Below are 22,329 nucleotides of genomic sequence, written 5' to 3'. Positions count from 1 at the left end.
AAGTTGAAAACGCTGACCTTTCAGTTAACCCCTGTGCCATCGGGGCTCCACTGGTCTTCATGGGGGAGAGAAATTTCACTTATTGGTGACGTCATGGAGATGATGGCACCTGCACAGGATTATCTCAAATTGGTCTTTTTGATTAGTTGGAATTAAGGTAGGAAATAGAGTTTGCGCTAAGACTCACATTTGAAAGTGAATCATTTATCTTTTTCTAGTCTTTTCAAATATATATATATAGTGAATTATATATATATTTTTATTGTGAATTAGGTGAAGGTTGACAGAGCAGATGATCACAGTTCATACAGATTTTGTTTAAACTCATCCATTACGGTGTTTTCAATGCACCATCGCTTATCCAGCTTCCTCCTTGTTCCCTGTTTCGATTCTGCCTTCTTTCCCAACCCTCTGGACTCTCTCCTGGGGTCCATGTTGCCCTTCTGATTTTAAATGGTTGATTATTCTAACATGTGACTAAGGGCCATAGGCTTGGGGGTTTCTACCAGTCTCTAGCTTACAAGCAATCCTGGTCTTTTATGGTTTCGGGTACCAGATTTTTCTCCCACTCCATCCAAGACCATTTAGGACAATCCTCGGTAGGGCAGTTGGTGACGGTAGCTGGGAACTAGCTAGTTCTTCTGGTCTTGAGAGCCATGAAGGCTGATAATTATGTGATCCATTTGTCCCTTGGACTAAATATTTCCATATATCTTTCAATTTTCACCATTTCCCCCCTACAGATGAAGAAAGAGCAATATCATATAGCTGCTCAGGAGTTTTGAGTTCACTTGCTACTAACAAAGTAGGAGCAGGAACCCTGTCTTTGTGAGCTCTACATTACAATGGACGTTACTATCCTCTATGACTGCAGTCCTGACTCCCCAGGCTTCTGCAGGCAGTTTGTCTTTGTTCTGTCTACAACGTGTCTTTTCCTCTCTAGAGGCTTGTAAGACTTCAATTTTTAATCAGATGTCTAGGAATTTATGTTGCACGTAAGTATGATTTTAAACATCTTTTTTACTTTAAATCTATTGAGTTCTTGAGGTCTGTGAGTTTATAGTTGTTTTTTTAATGGAAACATTTTCAGCTATGATTTCTTCAAATATATTTTCTGTTAACATTTTCTATCTCCCAAAAGTCCAAGCACATATTCAGAAAATTGTTATTATCTCACAACTCACTGATGATCTTTTTCCCTTAAGGGTTTCAATGCAATACTTCAATCATATCAAGAATAATTGTACACTCACACAATCAATTGTAGAACATTTTTTTTCGATTCCTGGACTCATCATTTTTCAGTTCCCCATTTTCCCCCAACCTCCCTTGCCATACCCCCAAAATAACCATTAATCCAGTTACTGTCCTTATAGATTTAAGTATCCTGAATTTCATATACAGAAAAACATTTTTACAAAACCTAATGATAACAAAGTAAAAATAAAGCAAGAAATATTAAAAACTAGCAAAAATTAAGTAAATCATAAGGGAGATCAAAAGATAGGGTGCTAAATTTTAACCTAACTTTATCTGCAGGAATTCATTTTTCAGTGCATTCTGCATGTTAGTAAGACTATTCACATCCCTGATCCATGCCCAAAGGGGATTCAACAGGGGCTTAACCATGTGTATTTCTTGGGGAAAAAACAAAAACTGAAACAGCTTTTAAAATGGGTCAAAAGGGAAATCAAATTATAGGATGATATATATACATATATATATATTGCTCTCTCTCTATATATTTTTTGCTCTCTCTCTATATATATATTATTTTTGCTCTAACTGCGTTCTGCCATAATTGACTTTACAGTGGTCTTTGTCTGATAACAGGGCTATTCACATATCTCAGCTGTGATTGGAGGGACTGAGGTTTAATCCACGTGGAGACCCTACAAATGGATTTTGAACTTCTACGATCATCCACAGCCTTCTGTAAGCTGGGTGTTTGAAATCTAAACTCTGACACCATTCCCTCCTTTAGATGTGGATTATATCATCTACAATCTGTGGATCACACAGGGTGGTATGTTTCTTCCCTGTGGACTTAGTTGAAACCTCACTTAGAAGCTGATTGTTTAAAAACAAGCTTTTAAGATCTTAGATGCTGTTCTTTCTGATATCCAGTCACCATCTCATTTCTTCACCACACCTTGCTGTAGCATCTATATCTTCAGTGATCTCTTCATTAGGGTGAATATCAAGCAGGGCCATGTAATAAGAATGAATTATTCTTAGATTTGGGGCTAGAAGTAAGTGCAGGCCTAAAACCCATTCATGCATCTATTATATATATATATATATATATATATATATATATATATATATATCTTTGCACCTTAAAAACATCAATGTCATTTCATGCTAGAGAATATTACCAATCATCCCGCTGGGGTATCACGTCCACTGTCATCAAGTCAATGCCAACTCATAGCAACACCATAGGGAAAATTAGAACTGTCTCTGTGAGTCTCTTACCACTCTGGCTGGTGGTAAGCATTCTTCCCTGATGGGAGTTTTTTCCTCCTTCTTTTCCTACCAACAGAGATGCAATTGCTTTCTCTGAGACATGCATTCCCCCTGCCCCATCTTGACTTGAATTTCCAGTAAGATTTAGTGATCACTCTGATGGGACTATCTGTCGGATTGGGGTGACCTTCACACAATTTTGTATGGGCAGCAACAAGCATAATTATTTCCCTCTCTCCACATCTTGAAAAACTGACCCCAGGTGACGTGAGGTCGCTTCTGCTGAAGAAGAATCACAGAACTTTCTATGAAGCATATAGAACGTTGAGACTCAACCCAACTATTCAGCCACAACAAAGGCAAACTACGAGCCAATGTCATTTAATAAGATAGGTGCAAAAATCTTCAACACAATGCCAGTGAATAAAAGTCTAGAGCTTATTAAATGAGATATACACTATGACCAAGTGGGAGGTATTCTGGGAATGCAGGGACGAATCACTGCTAGAAAACCAATCAACATATTAGAATAAAGGTCGCTTCCAGATGATCTTCAGTAGAACAAAAGAAAGGACCCTCATGATCACCTCTATGGATATACAAAAAGCACGTGATAAAACGCAACGTCCTTTCTCGGTGAAAACTCTAAAGAACAATTGGGATAGATGGGGAATGTAGGAATAGCCAACAACCAGAAAGACTGAGCGTTTTCCCCTGGAATTGGAACCACGAAGACGGTATCCTCTCTCGTCGCTTCTATCCCCGACTTTATTAGCAGTCCCAGCCAGAGCGAGGAGATGACACAAAGAAATAAAGGGATCCACACTGGAAAGCAAGTAAAATGACATGTGTATGCCGGTGATCCGATTCTATCCATAGACCATGCTTAAGCATCTCCAAGAAAACGTCTCAAGGTAATCGAAGAATTTAGCAATATGTAGAGTACAAGGTCACCCACTGGGTTTGGAGTTATTATTCAGGATGGGAAAGAGAAGACAAACTGACTTGTGCTTTTTAACAACCTACATGCACTCTGCTGTGTGGAAAATGGAACGTAGGAAAGTAAAAGCAGAGCAGAAAATCGGCCAAGGAAACTATCGCATCCTTATACTTACTCGGTCTGTATGCTGAGCACATAATCAGAGAAGTCGGATTATATAACGAAGAATGTGGCGTCATCACTGGAGGAAGACTTACTAACAAGCTGTGACAGGCAGGTGACACAACCGTGCTTGCTGAACGTGAAGAGGTCTGGAAGCACTTGCTGATGAAGCCCAAACTCTACAGCCTTCCGGATGGATTACACCTTGATGTAAAGAAAACCCCAAAATCCTCACAACTGGAGCAACAGACCACATCACGATAACTGGAGAAAAGGTTGACGTGGCCAAGGATTTCATTTTGCTTGGATCCACAATCAGTGCTCATGGCAGCAGCACCGGAGAAATCTAATGGTGTATTGCTTTAGACAAATCTACTGCCAAAGACTTCTTTAAAGCGTTGAAGACCTAGGATGGCTCTCTGAAGATTAAGGCGTGCCTGACCCAAGCCATGGTATTTTCAGTGACCTCATCTGCAGGTCAAAGAGGGACAATGAAGAAGGAAGATTTCATAAGAATTGATGCATTTGACTTATGATATTGGTGAAGAATATTGAAAATATCATGGATTTTCAGAAGGACAAACTTGTCCTTGAAGAAGTACAGCCAGAATGTCCCCTAGAAGGCAGGATGATGAGAGTTTATCTCGCATATTTTGGGTATATTATGAAGTCCCTGCGAAAGGACATCATGCTCGGTAGAGTAGAAGGTCCGTGAAAAAAAGTAAGCTCCTCATAACGATGGATTGACACAACAGCTGAAGCAACAGGATCAAGCCTAACAATGATGAGGATGCTGCAAGCCACGTCGCGTTTAATTTTGTTGTATACTGGGTGATTACGAGCTGGAACCAACTCGACACCTAACAACAACACTTGTAGGTTTTTTTAATCAGAGAGTTAGATGTTGGCTCTGTCCAAGTGGATAAGGATAGGGGTGACAGGAAGGCATCAGGCAAGAGACATAAAAGTGGAACTCCACTGATAGCAGCCATCACGGTGGGGTAGTGGATCCCTGGAGCACTCGTCTTCACTCAGAGGCGATGGATAGAAGCCAGGAAGCGAATCTGAGAAGGAACAGCTGGGAAAGTAGGAAGAAAACTAAATGACCATATCATAGGATGCCAAGAAAACAGAGACTGTAGCCATACGGTAGCCCCGGTGGCACAATGGCTACATGTTGGGCTTCGACCCACAGAATCAGCAGGTCAAAACCACCAGGCACTCCTCAGTTGGGGGTGGGGGTGGAGGAGGGCTGGGAAGACGAGGCCTTTCTGCTCCTATAGCGAGTTCCAGTCTCTGCAACTCACAGGGCCAGTTCTACATTGTTCTACAGCAAGGGTTCTCAACCTGTGGGTCGTGACCCCTTCAGGGTGTCAAATGACCCTTTCACAGGGGTCACCCAATCCATAGTAGTAGCAAAATTACAGTGATGAAATAGCAACAAAAATGATTTTATGGTTGCTATTTAATTTAATAATTTTAGGTTGCTATTTTATTATATGGGGAGGGGGGATGTCACCACAACAGGAGGAACTGTATTGAAGGGTCGCGGCATTAGGAAGGTTGAGAACCACTGTCCTACAGGGTCACCATGACTCACATTGACTTCCCAGCAGTGAACGGTGCGGAATGAGCAAGACATAGCCGTTGACTGATTTGACTGCTGTGAGAGGTCAAGTAAGATGGAACAACATGGAGATAATTGTTTATTTACTAAGAAGCAACTTAGATGGCCAGACTCCAATGGGATTGGTTAGAAACTTGAAGATTTCACCGGAGCTTAAAAATTTCATGGAGAATCAAAAGTTGAAAGAGCAAAAGACTTAATACCTTAAGGACAAAGGGATAGAGCGATAACAGCAGGAGAAATGTTTGTTTGTTTGTTTTTATTTAAGTAATAGAAACAGGGAGATAAATGGTAACCTTGCAACAGAGCAGACAAAGTGTCACTGTCCCAGCCTGCATGGAGGTGAAAGAGTCAGCCACTGGTAAGGTGCTCACCTGTGGGATCACAGCTAGGTATCTCCCAAGGGATGAGTGGTTTGTGTGACTTAATCCAGGAGAAAAGATTGAAATACAACACTGCTATATATCATCCCATACTCCACATCTCTTTTTCCACACAAGTAGTTCAATGAATACACGACTCTAGGGTTTATTTCTTGAGATACCTCCCAACGCAATTCTGGAGTCGGTAACCCTGGAAAAGCAAGATTGGAAAGTTGTATACTGAAACCATGTGATTAACTAAATGTTTACACACTGAACTCTAAGAGATTACCTCTTGGAAGCTGTACTTAATTTTATATTCTTAGGAGTCTGGATAATTCTTCTTGTAGAAGGAAATTATCACACTATGATAGTGAGGTTTGTTGTGCCAACTCGGCCAATAGAAACACGGGAACAGAGTTTGATCGAGTCGCAGCTAGATTGGAGGGTGACTGAGATAAATTAAGACTGCCAGCCTCGCATCTCTTTCTTGCTCCCTGGTGATCAGACCAGTGTGTTGCTGCCCTAGCTAGCTCTCGGCCGCAACCTGTGTGCTGCACTACCTGTGGGAAAAGCCAACCCATGGATTCTGTTGCTGGAGCTTGAGGATCCTTCAAGACCTGCATCACAGCACTGCTTGAGCTATAGGCTGGTGGATCCTATGGCAGTGCTTGAATCCCAGATCCTATCAGGGCCTGCTTTGCAAGCTCCTGAGCTATTGACTGTTGTTGACCCACCCTGCTGCCTGCTGCCTGTGGGCAGACTCTGCCTGCCTTGCCTGAGGGAAGACTTTGCTGTCTGCTTCCTTGACCGTGGACCCAGCAGCCCACTGAGTTGAAGGACTTCCAGCATATTAACTGTTCCACCGAAGAGAGTTGAACTGAGCCTTCTGTACTGCTGTGTGGACTAATTAGTTGTTATAATTCCTTCTCACTGTATAAACCTATCCTCTTAAATATATTACATATAATCATAAGTGTCCTGGCTTTGTTTCTGTAAAGAACCCTGCCTAACAGACTCAACTAAGTCCACAAGTTGACATATCCCATCTGAAATAGTTAAGGTTTATTGTGCCAACCTGGCCAATAAACACATGTGGAGTTAATTGAAGGACGGAAAGATAAATGGCTCAGTGAGCCTCGCCTTTCTAGTTCTAGGGTCTCTAGCTTTCATATGGTTGGACCAGGGTGCAGCTGTCTTAGCTAGTTCCCTGCTTCAGCTGGCAAGCCTCACTTCCTGTGAGACATCCCTGAGGAGAAGCCACATGGATCTACCCCAGTGCAGCCCTGGGTGCTGGAGCAGCCAAGTGGAGACACCTGCCAGCTCTGAGATGCTTACACGCTTGCTGATTTGGTTTTCCTCCTGCAGTCATCATCATTACGTGTCTTTTGTGAGATAGAGGAGGACTTTGTAGATTGGTGTCAGACATGTGGACTAATGTTGGACCTATGGGGAAGGACAGCTTTCTTAGTGTACACTTACCATTTATATAAAACTCTCTCTTATACACATGAGTTTCTGTGGGTTTGTTTCTCTAATGTGCCCAGACTAAGACACCATCCATGCACACGGTGCTTCTAGTCCTCATGTTAGTATCTCATTCTCAAATGCCTATGGCACCTTAAAATCACCAGATATTTGGAAAAATCTTTAATGTTAAATAGAGAAATCTTCAATGCCATACATTACTATTATAGCACTTTAGCTATGATCTTATGACTTCCACAGAATTATTGGGCGGGGATATGCAGATAAGGTGGCAGTGGCCCACCAAAGGGAATAGATAATTTAGCTGGGTGTATGGAACCCTTGTGGGGGTGGGACCATGCAAATAGAACAAACCTTTGTAAGGGATTGGTTGGTTTTTCCATTCCACTAGGCTTAAATGGAGTCAATCCCAGAGGTTGAGAGGGGGATCTCAATATCATCGAAAAGAAGAACCAGGAGTGGGGCATGACACTGAAGAAATGACACAGGGGCCATATCTGACTCCCTTTAGCTACAAATAGGAGGTGAATCCGATTCCACACCTCCCTAAGGATGATTCCTGTGAGGCAGAGCTCAGCCACATCTCCATCCTTCAACCTTCTAACACCAGCCACCCCTCCTTGCAGTCTACTCCTCCGCTGGGTTCCATTAGCTGTAGCAATGGCCACATAAAAATCACAGACTGTACTTGTAATTATGAAGACTTACTAGGGAAGTTAACAAGTTGCCCTAAGTCAAGATCAGAGTCAGAGGAAATCTCCGTTCCTGGATTTCAGATCCAGCACCCCTCTGGCTGACACAGTAGTGACATTGGAAACCACGTGTTGAACATGGCAGTGTCACCTTCACCCTGGTTTCCTGAATGACTGCGTGGAACCCAGCTGTCCCCATCCCTCCAGCCTCGCTATGGGCCTGTTAACTAGAAGAGAAGTAAACTGTTTTTTTTTAACTTGTTTATTTTAATAAAACACTTTATTTGAGGTCTTTTTCGTACAGAAGATTAATATCAACCTACCAGTGCGGAAGGTTTTTGTTTGTGCATGTGTTTAAGCATGGAAGGGTTTTGTGCTTTTTTTTACATCATTTTATTGGGGTTCATACAACTCTTATCACAATCCATCCATACACCAATTGTGTAAAGCACCCTTATACATTCGTTGCCCTCCTCATTCTCAAAATTCTTCTTTCGCTTGGGTTCCTGGAATCAGCTCCTCATTTTCCTTTTTCCCCTTCCTCTCCCTCCCCATTCCCCACTAGCCTCATGAACCCTTAATAATTTATAAATTATTATTTTATCTTATCTTACACTGCCCGGTGTCTCCCTTCACCCACTTTTCTGTTACCCATCCCCCAGAGAGGAGGTTATTTGTAGATCACCGAGATCGGTTTCCCTTTTCTACACCCCCTTCCCTCCCAGTATCGCCTCTCTCACCATTGGTCCTGAGGGGTTCATCTGTCCTAGATTCCCTGTGTTTCCAGATCCCAACTGTACTGCCGGGCATCCTCTGGTCTAATCAGTTCCCCCTCTCTACCCTCCGCCTTTCCCTGCATGGAAGGTTTTAAAAACCATTTACTGCTACGCACTGTCTCTCAAGAAGCTGCTAGAGAAAGCGATGAACCAAAATTAGAAAATAATAATAAGAAGAAGATAGAATCCTATCAGAGAGAACCGGAATACAGGAACGCTAATGAAGGAAAATTAGACCAGCACCGAGCAGATGGGATTTCTCATGAGAAAAACGTGACCCTGAGAGCTTTTCTCATGTATGTTGAGAAGAAACTTCTGTTCCTAGTGGGGGATTGGCTGAACATGAAGAAGCTGTATGAAGAAAACTAAGGAAACGATTAAGTAAAGTAGATTACGATGCCCAGAGAAACAACTTCCACGAAAGGAAATAGAAGCCTTTGGGGTGCAAGCATTGGAAATTGGTCACTAACCGAAAGGTTGGTGACCCCACTCAATGGCTCTGCGGAAGAAACACCTGGCACATTGCTTCCAAAAAGATGACAGCCACGAAAACTCTCTTGAGTTGCCCGGATCTCTAATAAAAGGGGGCGCCATGAGCCGGACAGGAAAGTGACCACAGTACAATATATGGCCCAGCAATCAATGTTACTGTATATCTTAAATAATGTAAACCCTCACTATCAATCGGACACCAATGATTGGATGTAACTCTTTCAGAAGAGTTGTGAAATGGAATTCGAGACGAGGGTGGGATGTGATGCAAATCCAGAGCTCAGACTCATGAGTCAATCGTGCTAATCCACGATACAGAAACACTGCTGGGGATGGCTTTTGCCATGAACTTGGAGTTCCATGAAGGCAGGGACGATGGCTTTGAATGCACTGCTCTACGCCACGGTGAGTGTGAAGAACACTGTGTGGCCCATAGGTAGACCACCCTAAGTATCCGTTGAAAGGCAAGTTCATTCTGAGGTAAAGAGGACAGTGTTTAAAACCAGTGCATGGGGTCACGCAGTATTTATCCTTTTGTGCCTGACGATTTCCCTTAGCGCGACGCTTCCGAGGTTCGCCGTATGAGTCCGCTTACATGAATAATGGACTATCTGGAATAGGGCAGTGCGTAGGGAGAAAGACTCGTAGTTATCAGGGGTTGGAGGAAGAGGGGATTATTGCTTGACGGGCACAGAATTTCTGTTTAGGTTAATTAAACCGTGTGGGAAATAAATAGTCGTGATTGTTGTGCCCGTGCATACACACACACAGCAGCTCACAACATGAATTGGGTGGGTGGGACTGTAGTCTCACGGAAGTCGTGGGGAGGGGGAGAAGAGTCAAACATTCCAGAAGAAGGGATTCTCAAGAAAGGGGGGAAAGACAGTACCTTGAGGGTTAGAGCAGAGTGAAGAAAGAAATCCAGCAAAGGTTGCAAGAAACATGTGCACATCAGGGAAGACGGGGCCACCCCAAAGATCCTCCACAGCATTCACCTTTCAATGCTGCGTCTCTCTGCTCCCATCCAACGGCAAAGCAAAGGGGAAATGACTGAACTTGGTCTCTGATTAAGGCGAGAATATGGATATTGTAAGAAATTAAAGCCCTCACCCACTCCTTCCTTTTTTTCCTTTTTTTTTTTTTTTTTCCGATTCCAAATTCTGATCATGGTCACCCGACAGAACAGAACTGCCCCTGTAGGTTTCTTTCTTTCTTTTTAAATCATTTTATTAGGGGCTCATACAACTCTTATCACAATCCATACATACATCAGTTGTGTCAAGCACATTTGTACATTCGTTGCCCTCATCATTCTCAAAAAATTTCTCTCTACTTAAACCCCTGCATTCAGCTCCTCGTGTTTCCTTCTCCCTCCTTGTTTTCCCCTCCCTCATGAACCCTTGAAAATTTATAAATTATTATTATTTTGTCATATCATATCTTTCACTGTCCGATGTCTCCCTTTAACCACTTTTCTGTTGCCCGTCCCCCAGTGAGGAGGTCACATGTAGATCCCTGTAACCTTCCTTTGGACTTATTCCTTCATCACCACCTCATAAGTCAAGTCCAGAATCCTGGCTTCCAGGGATCAGTCTCTACTTAGCTTCTTTCAGAAGAATTCTGAGCATGAATTTGCAATCAGGCAGCTATCTATGAAGAAAAATGTCTACTCGACTTTAGACTCGGAACTTGATTCGAATTTGGAATGAATCCTGTTTGAGATCATGATGGCACCACTTCAAAATATAACCAACGTCACTTAATTATTACAGATGAAAACGATCGAGATGGCTTATGGCTTGCGAGGGAGAGTTCCACCACATTTTAAAACCTGCTGTTAGTAGGAAGTTTCAGGTAGAAACAAACAGTAATCTGATATGGTGGAAGCAAGTTTGTGCTCACACCACTGGCTGCGGGAGAGGCCCGCCGATTGGCAACAAAGGGAAGGTTGACTTAGAGTTGCCCATGCAGTTGGGATCAGGGCAAACTTTCCGGGAAATGAATCACAGGAGTATCTCACCTTTGCTTCTGGAAGACAAGTCATGCCCGTGCAGGGACCCCTGTGTCCACCACACCTGCTATGACCCATCTCACGCATGAACTGATCATGAGATCACTTACCAGGTCCCAGGGGTCCAAAGAGCAGCAGCAACAGGAACCAGAAAGTAGGCGAACTTTTTCCTCTTCTCATCTTGAAGTAGTTCACGTGGGAAGTTGCTACCTAGAAGCTTCAGGGGTGGAGACCCAAGAGGCTTGGTGGAGAACGAAATTGCTGGGAAAAGAACCAAAGGCCAGGCAGCGCCAGGGGATTCACTGGATAAGGAGGCAGCAAGAGAGCCACAAGTGGCCCCACCATTTGTCTTCTCTCTCTCTCTCTCTCTCTCTCTCTCTCTCTCTCTCTCTCTCTCTCTCTCTCTCTCTCTCTCTCTCTCTGTTACGGGTCCAACAAGGGCATTTATAGGTGTTCCTGGGGAGGAGAGAGAGGTACCCTCAAAGGATCCGGGTGACAGAGAAAGAGAGAGAAATTGCCGACAAGAGAAGAATCAGGGAAAGGTCCAGCTTGTCAGAGTGACGGGGACCCGCCCTTTAGGTCAAAGATAATCTGAAACCTGTCTTCCTTGGGCATGCCTCATTTCCAGGACAGGCGACCTTTGTGGTCCGAGGAAGGAGGAAGAGAGGACACAGAGGCAGTAAATCCATCTTACAGGTCAATGGGTGGCTATCTCCTTGGGGGAAGCTGAGGCTTTGGAGGGCGTGATGATGATGAAATACAGGAGACGTTCGTCAGGGTGTTTGTTCCTACAGCAAAGCAGTTGACGGCTGGGTGAGGTACCCTTTGCTCGAACTTTAGGGAGAAGGAAGTAGGTGCTGAGTGGCCCTAGCACTTCTGGTGTCAAGTGGGGTGGGGGTGGGGTAGCAGGGTGCAGCAAGACCTCTCTCCCTGGGTCTATCCTTGGCCAAGGAAGCCCTGGGGGATCAGTGGCTACACATTGCACTGTGACTCGGCAATGTTGGCAGTTGGAAACCCCCAGACGCTCCTTGGGAGAAAGATTGGGGTTTTCTACTCCCCTACAGAGCTCCAGTCTCCAAAATCCACCAGGGCCGTCCTACCCTGTTCTATGGGGTCAGTCCCTTAAAAAGTTAGTCTACCAAACTCACGGGGATTGCTCTGCCCTGTCTTCTCGGGTGACTGTGAGTTGGCCTGGCCTTGATGGAAGTGAGTTTTGCTTATCCATGGTAAAGGAGCCTCAGAAGGACAGACACAGGGCAGCACTTGGCTGCTAATGAAAGGTTGGTGTTTCAAAGTCCCAAGGTGCCTCGGAAGAAAGGCCTGGCGATTGCTTCCAAAAGGTCGCAGCCATCGAAAATCTTATGGGCTCTACTCTGGTTCTGCTTTGACACGCATGGAGTCACCAGAAATCAACTCGCTGGCAACGGATCTGGGGCTTATCTTTGGCAATCGTTCTTTCAGCAGGAGTCCAGGCTCTTAATCAGCTGGGCTCCTATTTCTAGGACTTGCGATTAGCAGTCGGTTAGGAGTGACTGTACGGACCAAGCGCTGTTCTGCTAACCCTGAAATCAGCGGTTCAAATCTACCAGTGCCTCCAAGGGAGAAAGACAAGACCACGAGCTCCCATAAAGAGGTCCCGTCTCAAAAACTCTAAGGAGCAGTTCCATTCTGTTCTAGGTAAGGGTCACTCTGAGTTAGAATTGACTTGATGGCGGGGGGGGATATGGGGGGGGGTTGTTTTTTATGGATGTTGATGTGTACACTGTGTAAGTCAGAAGTACAAGGTATCAGTGTGATGTGATTTCCCTTTTCCTCCCTGCATTTTCTATTTCTATTCCTCCATCTTCCCAAACTCTTCTGAACTCTGCTTCACATGATTGTTTATTTTAAGGTGTACCTCACCAGTGTTACTGTGCCCCGTATAGACCTCTCTATTTGGCTGAAAGCTGAGCCACATGAGTGAGCTCATTTCCAGACCAGAAGGGTGAACAAGGCCTTTAATTTCAGAGGTTTCCACCAATTCCTAATGACCAGGAAGGAAACCTGGTCACTGTTACATGAGTTTAACTTTTGTTCCACATTTTTCTCCCACTCTGTTGAGGACCTTCTACGATGACCCCTTTCAGAGCAGGTGGTCATGGTAGCAGGGCACCACCTAGTTCTTCTGTGAAGATTGGTGCTCAAGTGGACCATTAGCCTGTTGAACTGTTTCCAAGGACCTTTAATTTTCATCCCTCCTGTTTCCTCCACACACAGAGAGACCAACAGCTGTACCTTCGTTGGCTGCTCGTGAGCTTTCAAGACTCACTAGAGTCGGATGTAAAGCCTTGTCTTTGTAAACGATGTCATGGCAAGCCAACTTTGTTTATTTTTACACTTATCTCTGGATGATGGGGCTGTTGCATCTATGGTTGTTCATCTGGATGATGGGGCTGTTGCATCTATGGTTGTTTATCTGGGTGATGTGGCTGTTCATCTGTATGGTAGGTATCTGGATATCTTCACATGCTGAAATTCCACACGCATTCACATACTGAAAGCGCACACTATAAGCAAGTGTGGTGAAGAAGGCTGGTGGTGCTCGCTACTGAGAGATATAGCATCTGAGGTCTTAAGGCTTGAAAGCAAACAAGCGGCCATCTAGCCCAGAAGCAATAAAACCCACACGGAAGCAGCACACCAACATGGGTGATCGTGAAGGGCATAGGAGACCAGGTCTCAAACAACAAAGGCGGGGGTGGTGGTGGTGGGAATCACATCACCGTGAATGAGGGGGAGTGCGTGATGGGGACCCAATGCCCATCTGTAGACAGCTGGACATCCCTTCCAGAGGGGTAGTTGGAAGGAGATGAGTCACTCAGGGTTCAGTGTAGCAACAATGAAACTCAAAATCTTCCCCTAGTTCCTGAACGCTTCCTACCCTCCCAATTATCATGACCCCAATTCTACCTTGTGGACCTGGTTATACCAGAGGATGCACAGCGGTGCAGTAGGGATCTGGAAACACAAGGAATCTAGGACGGATGAGCCTCTCAACACCTGCGGTGGGAGTGGCAACACCAGGAGGGACGGGGGTGTAGAAAGGGAGGACCGATCTTGGAGATCTATGTGTAACCTCCTCTCTGGGGGATGGGCAATGGAGAGGTGGGTGAGGGAAGACGCCGGGCAGTGTAAGATAAGATATAATAATTATTTATAAACTATTAAGGGACCAGGGGGAAGGGGGGAACAGGGAGGAAGCGGGGGGGAGGGAAACCGAGCTGATTCCAGGAACCCAAGTGGAAGGTGAATTTTGAGAGTGACGAGTGCAACGAATGTATACGGGTGCTTTGCTCAATTGATGTATGTACGGACTGTGATAAGAGTTGTATGAGCCCCAATAAAAAGATTTATTAATAATAATAATAAAAGAAAGTGCACACTTGGGAGGGGTGTCCTTTGTACTGTTTCCTGTGGCTCTGTGAAGCCACAATTTAAAAGGCAGAAGAGAAAAGGTCTTGTATGTAACTAGTTGACCCATCTGCAGTTCAATGTCCCAGTTCGAAATCGTGTGGGCTCACTCTACGTTGAACATCAACTTGACACCACATAGCAGCAGCAGCAATGGTGTTGTGGGCAAGGGACCCGGGTTCTGGACCCGGTCTCTCCCGCACCTCTTCTCCTCCCATCTGGCTACCGCAAACCTGGGTTGTTGTTGGGCAGTCCTAAGGTACAGTGTGGACCTTGTGTGCATTTTACATGGGGAAGTCAAGTAACTTGGCTAATCTCAGAAAGCTAAGAAGTGCTAGAGTCGGGACTTGAACCAGCAGCTGAGATTTAAAACCAGTGCTCTGGGTCCTTATAAAAGATGAGTCATGTGCAAGTACTGCTTAGATCTGCAGTATTTAGAGAGTCTTTCCAACAGTGACAACGCTAAGATTTGTATGTAGGCATGGGTTGCAGACTGGAAATCTAGTTGAGAGGAAATGTCAGGGACCCAAAGCCGTATCGGCACACGACTCCAACCATTTGGAAATTATGAATGAGCTGAAATAGTCATCCGGAGGGACAGGTTCAGAGTCCGTGTGTTCAGAGCAGGTTTCTTTTTTCCTTTGAGTGCCTGGGCTGAGAGTCATTTCTGATGACTATCCGGCAAAGAGCATGCCGGCGCTCATTGCTTAGAACTTTTGTTTGTTTTCGAGAGCGAGAAATTAGTTCATTGCAGGGGCAGGAATTTCAAGGGCCAAATACTTACGCGCAAGGAGGCAGTTTCTAAACACACAACATAGTTTTGAACCGTATCCTGGTACAACTTGTGCTGAACGTCTGGTTTAGGAAGTGCTGCTAGGTGCCACCGTACCCCCCGGGTCCTGGCTCAGCCCTTCTTCCTATGGAGCAACGAGGTGCCTGCTTTTCTTGGTCACATTTTAGTTCGTCCCCAAACTCAAGCAGAACTGTTTTCATTGCAAACAAACTCAAAGGTACCTTCCACATGGCATAGGCGTTATTAGGAAAGAAGCAGAACAAAAAGAAACAAGGTTTTCGGTGAAAGGAAATCTCATGTGCTCTAGGATTGTAACGCATCTTCCAGGAAGCTGGCCGCTCTGGCAGGGGTGCCCGTCCTTCAGTGGAAGGTGACACCTCCCATGGGGCCACTTCGATTCCATCAGGTGTTTACAGCTACCGTTTCTTTGTGTAGAAATGACCCTGTGTGCTGGAGAAGTGGTCTTCAGAGTTTCTCCTCAGATGTTCTCCAAATATTTTTGATCGATGCATCTGTATGTATTTTATTTATTTATTTTTTTCAGACTTATTTATTTATTTATTTATTTCTCTTTTCTTCTTTTACATTTTATTAGGGACTCATACAACTCTTACCACAATCCATACATATACATACATCAATTGTATAAAGCACATCCATACATTCCCCGCCCCAATCATTCTCAAGGCATTTGCTCTCCACTTAAGCCCCTTGCATCAGGTCCTCTTTTTTTCCCCTCCTCCCTCCCCCTTCCCCCCTCCCTCATATGCCCTTGGTAATTTATACATCGTTGTTTTGTCATATCTTGCCCTATCCGGAGTCTCCCTTCCCCCATCTGTATGTATTTTAATAAACATCGTTAGCATAACAGTAATTTCAAAGAATGCCGTTTTTTACTTTATTGTGAATACAGACATTTGACGATCCTTTAAATTATTTCCCAAAGACTCTTCGCATGGTAGCCTCCCATATCACCCACACAGACACATTGTCCTCTTTAATAACGCGTAAGTGAGTTCTTCATCAACACAGCAGTTGAGTTTTTCCATCGTTCCCTGTGCTCTGTTCACTCCCAGCTCCTTCTCGCTCCCCCTTAATTCTTCAGAGAGACATATATGTATTTTCTTGAGAGATTTTTATTGATCATCCTATCACAAGGGTCTACACCAAAAGGTATGCTTCAGCTTTTAAAAGTTCCCTATGATTGAAAGGTTCGCTATTAAAATACTAAAGTTTTAAATAATCTTTTTGATGAAAGGTAAGTGATTTTTTTTCTGTGAGGCTGAATAAATATACAAGTATTTATTGTATGCAGACAATAAATAGGTATACAACAATGTATACAATAATAGCTAAGTTGGCTAGAAAAGGCCAAGGCCAAAGAACTCGCCACCAAGCTGGGCTACCTTGCGCATGGCTGGTTTTTGTACATAATAAAACTAGTCCTTCAGTAAAAAAATAAAATAAAAGCTAAGTTGATAGTGCACTTATGAAATGTGGGCAACTCTAAGGTTTCGCAACACTACCATGAAGTGGGGATTGTAACCATCCTCTTCTTTACAGATGGGGAAACTGAGACTCAGAAGAGTAAAAGAACTTATAAGGAATCATGCCGAGTTTGAATGTGAAACCAGAAAGTCTAGCTCCCCTATCCGTGCATGCTGCATAGTGTCTCTGCACCCTTTCCATCTTCAGCTGGAGCAGTAATCAGCTGGGATATAAATGTGGAACTTTTTATATATCCTGGTGAATGAGAGAAATCTCCAGGCTCCTTCCCTTTACGGAGACTAGTAGTAACTATGATGAGCGTGCTTTGTAGCAAATTGCTATTTCGCAGAATGTGTTCACCCACCTTGAATATTCTTTAAAAATAGGTAGACAGACAGACTGACAGGCAGATTGGTTACTATAAACACTTCAGCTCCTTAGATAAGGTGCAGCCATCTTTATGACTGATATATTGGCTGATCTTACAGGGTGCCCCTCAGGGGAGAAGCGTTCTTGGACAGTGGAAGTGGAAGGTGGATCGTGGCTATTAGAAGAAAACATTACGCAGAAATTTGTATTCGTTTTCCTACCTACACTGCAGCATATGTGAGCTCACGGTGTCAGTGCAAAAGAGAAGACCTTCGGTGAGATGGATTGACACGGTGACTGCGACAGCGGCCCAAACATCACAATTATGAGGACGGTGTAGGAGGATACAGGACGGTATAGGACGGTGTTTCACTCTGTTGTGCACAGGATCACTGTGAGTTCGAAAAGACCCGACAGCACTTAACACTACACACACACATCCCCAAATATGTGCAGAATAATCTCTTTGTTATCTGAACTCCAGTCTGTTCTTAATGGATATATATCTATATATTATCTATCTATATATCATCTGTCTATCATCTATCTATCTATCTATCTATCTATCTATCTATCTATCTACTCTCAAGGGAGAAAATAAAACTCGACTGTATTGGAGGGGGGTACGGGGAACCTTGGTGGAGGAATGCATTCTGAGTCAGACTGCTCACCAGGAGATCAGCAGTTCACAAGCACCAGCTGCTCGGAGGGAGGGATGAGACTGTCACTCCCACAAAGAATTACAGTCTTGGAAACTCACAGGGACAGTGCTCCTCGGCCCTAGAGGGTCACCAGGAGTCAGGACTGAGTTTGGTTTAGTCTGGTGGGTGTATGATGCCTGAATTATAAGGCATTTCCGAGTTTTCTCTTATTTGGCACCCTGGAATTGTCTACAGTCTAGGGAAATACACCGTGATAGGATACGAGTTCAAGGGAAAAGCACAAGTGATTGTGATAAAAAATACGAGCGATCGTAAAAGGAGAGTTTGAAAAGTATAATTGGCCTGACGCCCTGATCTCAGAGGTCCTCTCAGCAGAGAGATATAAAACCACCCTTACTGTCACTGAGTTCGTGCTACCTCAAAGCAGTCCCCCGTGGTCTACGGGAGTAGAAAGCCCAGTCTTGCTTCCAATATACATATGCACATACATCACCGCATACATGTATGTGTGTATACATACACATTGAATATATGAAAGTTGAAGATCTGGAAATGCATTCCCTTCAAACAATCTGAGCTTGCACAGTGTTCCTTAGAAAGCCTTTCTGTACCTCCTAACGCATGGGGCGCTGACTCAGTTTGAAGATGGTGCTCTGTGAGCCAACGGTGCAGTGGCCCGAGCTCTAGATGGGGCAGGACTTTAATCTTGTCCACTTCCTGGACTTCTTGCGTGGGTCCAGTGGGCTCAGTGGGCTGAGGTTTTCGTCAGATTGGAGGGGCAGGCATTTCCCATGACTAGCGTTGGGCAGTGATGCTGCCGCTCTCCAAAGCCCTACTCCATTGCTGAGCATATCAAGATAGCCATCCCAGGACCATGTGACTACACTACAGGCTCAGTCTCTCAGCGTGTTTCCCTCCCTCGTCATCTCCTTCCATTTCCAAGGGCACATTGCGCATGGTTTTCTGTTTCCTTTCTTGTTTGTCTTTGCAAATATGAAATTTATTTACAAGCTCAAATTCTCACACCTCATTGTTGTTGAGTAGGTTCCAATGACAAGATATGTCTGATAATCTTTTGATAGTTTTATTGAGATATAATTTACACACCATATAAAAAAGGTGATATTGGTTTTTGATGACCCCATGCGTGTTGTTCTCCTGTTTAAAAGTCTAGAACTCAATGATTTTTAGGATATGTACTAAAAATGATAGAGTTGTATTGGGTGACTTCTTTCTGTGGCTAGACTCACATCTTTCGCTTTTATTCTTTCTTTACTGCCTCTCCTCCATCACTTCCTATTTTTCTCTCCTTTGTAATTTTTATGTATGTTACTCCATCCTATCAGCCCTCCACTTGTCCATTTCTCTCATGATCCTTATCTCCATATTGTTGTATCTAATTAAGCGATGGCTTCCATTTGCTCTTCCTGGCTAGTCAGTTCATTCTTAATAATGGCCAACCTATTTCCATTTGCCTAATATTTCTCTATTCAATTTACTAAAGTTTTTCAACTCAAAATTACATCTTTCATTTTATAGAAAGTGATCTAATGGTATTGCTCTGCCTACTTTTATTTTCCTTTCTGCTTTCCACAGTTCACGCCAGTGTGAGCACTGTATCTATGCATTCAACTCAGTTTCTCCTACTGGTTACTGGGGCCCTTTAAGTGAGGTGGCTCGTTGTTTGTTCCTTTTTTTTTTGCCTGCCCATGGTTCATGGTGACTCCTTGGTGAGGGCCCTCTGTTTGGTTTGTGGGCACTGGAGAGACCCAGTGAGTGGGGGGAGGTGCAGCAATCCCACAGCTGTGAGCCCATCAGCCAAGACGAGTTCCCTCCTGAAGGCTTTGTCGTCACTAACCGTGGACTTGGAGGAAGTATTTGTCTTGAACTTTCAGATGCTTAGACTTGGCGGTTCAATTCCGTGATGGTACATTACACAGACTTACCCGTAGGTGAACGGGGAGCCCTTCCTCTGAGCTTCCCTCTGGGAGAGAGTGTCCACTAGCAACTTCAATAAGCAGCCCGTGTGTGGCACAGAGGCAAGGGCTCTGAGAACTGAGTTTCATGAACACGTCCCACTCTACAGTACATGCAATGACAGCTTCTTCAACTCCTCTTGCTCTGCACTCTCCCGCAGCCCAGGAGAGCAGGCACCAGCCCTCCCTCTCCCAATTCACGTCTCCTGTCATCCTGCATGAGTTTTGTAAACATGGGGCAAGAAGTCCTAAAAATCGGGACAGCAATGAATGAGGTCTTGGGATTTTACTGTGGATCGTGTGAGTACCAAGTGGAATTGGGAAGGGGATTCTCTCAAAGGACTGGGAAATTTGATTCAGAACTAGAAACATCAACTCCGTAAGTTCACACAGGTTCTCACTCCATAAAAACTGGTGTTGGATGAGTTTATTTCTTCGTGAAATGACCAATAGGTTCTCCTCTTTTCAGTGTTTGGTAAAAGCAAGAGAGAGGGAGGAAATGTCTCCCCCGGCGCTGTCAGAGACACAAACGAAGCTGGGAGGAGACTCTTTGGGATGAATATAAGGAAACAAAGATTTTTGGTGGCTCAACTAGACTTCCTTCTGAAGAATGGGCCACTCGGACTTCAACGGTGGCTCAGGATGGATGACACAACCTACTCATTTCCAAGGGACCTGAAGATACTGGTGTTTTCCGGGACCACCTTGGTCTGAAACGGACTCCATCGTCCTCTCCAATATCAAAACCGAGGTTGGGGCCATGAGGGCAGTAGAGCGTTGTGTTGAAGGCACTTCTCAGAGACAGGCAGTTTCTCTGGAAAAGAAGAGGGTAAATGGTCAGAGTTGTCCTTGCCTCTCCCAAGCCCCTCCCGGTGATCTCCTAACTTAGTATGCTGTCTCAGCCTTATGTCTTTCCCCACAAATCGAGTTTGTTCTGCACATGGATTGCTTCTTCTGGTTCTAATTTACAATCCTCTTTTGCAAATCTTGCTTAGTCTCTCTTTCCTCTCCTACGAGGGACGCCCCATTTCCGTAGGTCTCTGCTGCTTCTGTCCCCGGCCGCGGTCCGACACACGAGGCACTCACCACGCAGACGAAGAGTCCACCGATGAGTCCCACGACAATGACGAGAGAGACGAGCGTGACGAGGACGATTTCCCACGGCTTCAGGGACCCAGGAGGCTTGACTTCACTCAGGGGGGTGGCGCTACTTGGGCTCCATCTATTGGATGTCGTGTAGGGTCCTGTGGGAGAGGGTGTTCCAGACCCACTGGAGGTTCCTCTTGACTCTGTGGTGGGTGCTGTGCTGCTCCCAGGGGTGGGTGTACTGGATCCAGTGGTGTCTGATGTTGTGGTCCCAGGGGTGGGTGTACTGGATCCAGTGGTGTCTGATGTTGTGGTCCCAGGGGTGGGTGTACTGGATCCAGTGGTGTCTGATGTTGTGGTTCCAGGGGTGGGTGTACTGGATCCAGTGGTGTCTGATGTTGTGGTCTCAGGGGTGGTTGTACTGGATCCAGTGGTGGCTGATGTGCTGGTCCCAGGTGTGGGTGTACTGGATTCAGTGGTGGCTGATGTGCTGGTCCCAGGGGTGGGTGTACTGGATACAGTGGTGGTTGACGTACTGGTCCCATGGGTGGGTCTACTGGATACAGTGGTAGTTGATGTACTGGTCCCAGGGGTGGGTGTACTTGATCCAGTGGTGGCTGATGTGCTGCTCCCAGGGATGGGTGTACTTGATCTAGTGGTGGGTGATGTGTTGGTCTCAGGGGTGGGTGTACTAAATCTAGTAGTGGTTGATGTACTGGTCTCAAGGGTGGGTGTACTGGATACACTGGTGGTTGATGTACTGGTCCCTGGGGTGGGTTTACTGGATACAGTGGTGGTTGATGTACTGGTCCCAGGCGTGAGTGTACTGGATCCACTGGTGGGTGACGTACTGGTCCCAGGGGTGGGTGTACTGGATTGGGAGGTAATTGTGCTGGATCCTGTGCTGACTGAAGTGCTGGGCTCACCAGAGTCTGTACTGGGTCCATTATTGACCAATATGCTCGTCTCCACAGAGGCTGTAGCAGATCTAGTGCTGACTGATGCGATAGATGCATAAGAGGTTCTGCTCGACCCAATGTTGGCTGACATGGTGGTTTCGCTGCATCTTATACCTGATGATAACCACAAATATTGGCAAATACATGTAGAGTCTATATATTTTTTTCAATGCTTATTTAATTTCATTAGGTAGATAAATCGATTTAATATTCGGTGGCTTAATGGTTACAATGAGTGAGCCGCTTCGCACAAGGTCAGGTGTTCAAACCCACTAACCACTTCTTGGGAGAAAGATGGGTCTGTCTATTTCCACGAAGATTTAGAGCCTCGGGGACCCACGGAACAGCTCTACTCTGTCCTGTAGGGTCATTATGAGTTAGGATCAATTTGATGTCCATGAGTTTTGGTTTCAGCTCTGTGACATAGTTACTAGTATTTTCACAAGGGAAGAGGATGAAACTGAGGCGTAGCAAATAGGGAGAGATTTGTTCAAATTAAACAACTATGAAGTAGTGGAACAGCAACG

General features: G+C 44.8%; 1 protein-coding gene across 1 annotated transcript in view; it reads right to left on the bottom strand.

Moving 5' to 3' along the window:
- MUC21 (mucin 21, cell surface associated) overlaps nt 1-21,893 on the bottom strand; it is a 139,552-nt gene extending 117,659 nt beyond the window's left edge. Inside the window, exon 1 of the mRNA XM_075553826.1 lies at nt 20,844-21,893. Within this exon, the coding sequence (XP_075409941.1) occupies nt 20,844-21,893 (1,050 nt within the window). The remainder of the gene's footprint in view (nt 1-20,843) is intronic.
- Nucleotides 21,894-22,329: the final 436 nt, after the last annotated feature.

This window comes from Tenrec ecaudatus, chromosome 7 (assembly GCF_050624435.1).
Source record: "Tenrec ecaudatus isolate mTenEca1 chromosome 7, mTenEca1.hap1, whole genome shotgun sequence".
Lineage (NCBI taxonomy): Eukaryota > Metazoa > Chordata > Mammalia > Afrosoricida > Tenrecidae > Tenrec > Tenrec ecaudatus.
Note: the sequence above shows the minus strand (reverse complement) of the source record. Positions and strands in the feature narration are given on the sequence as shown.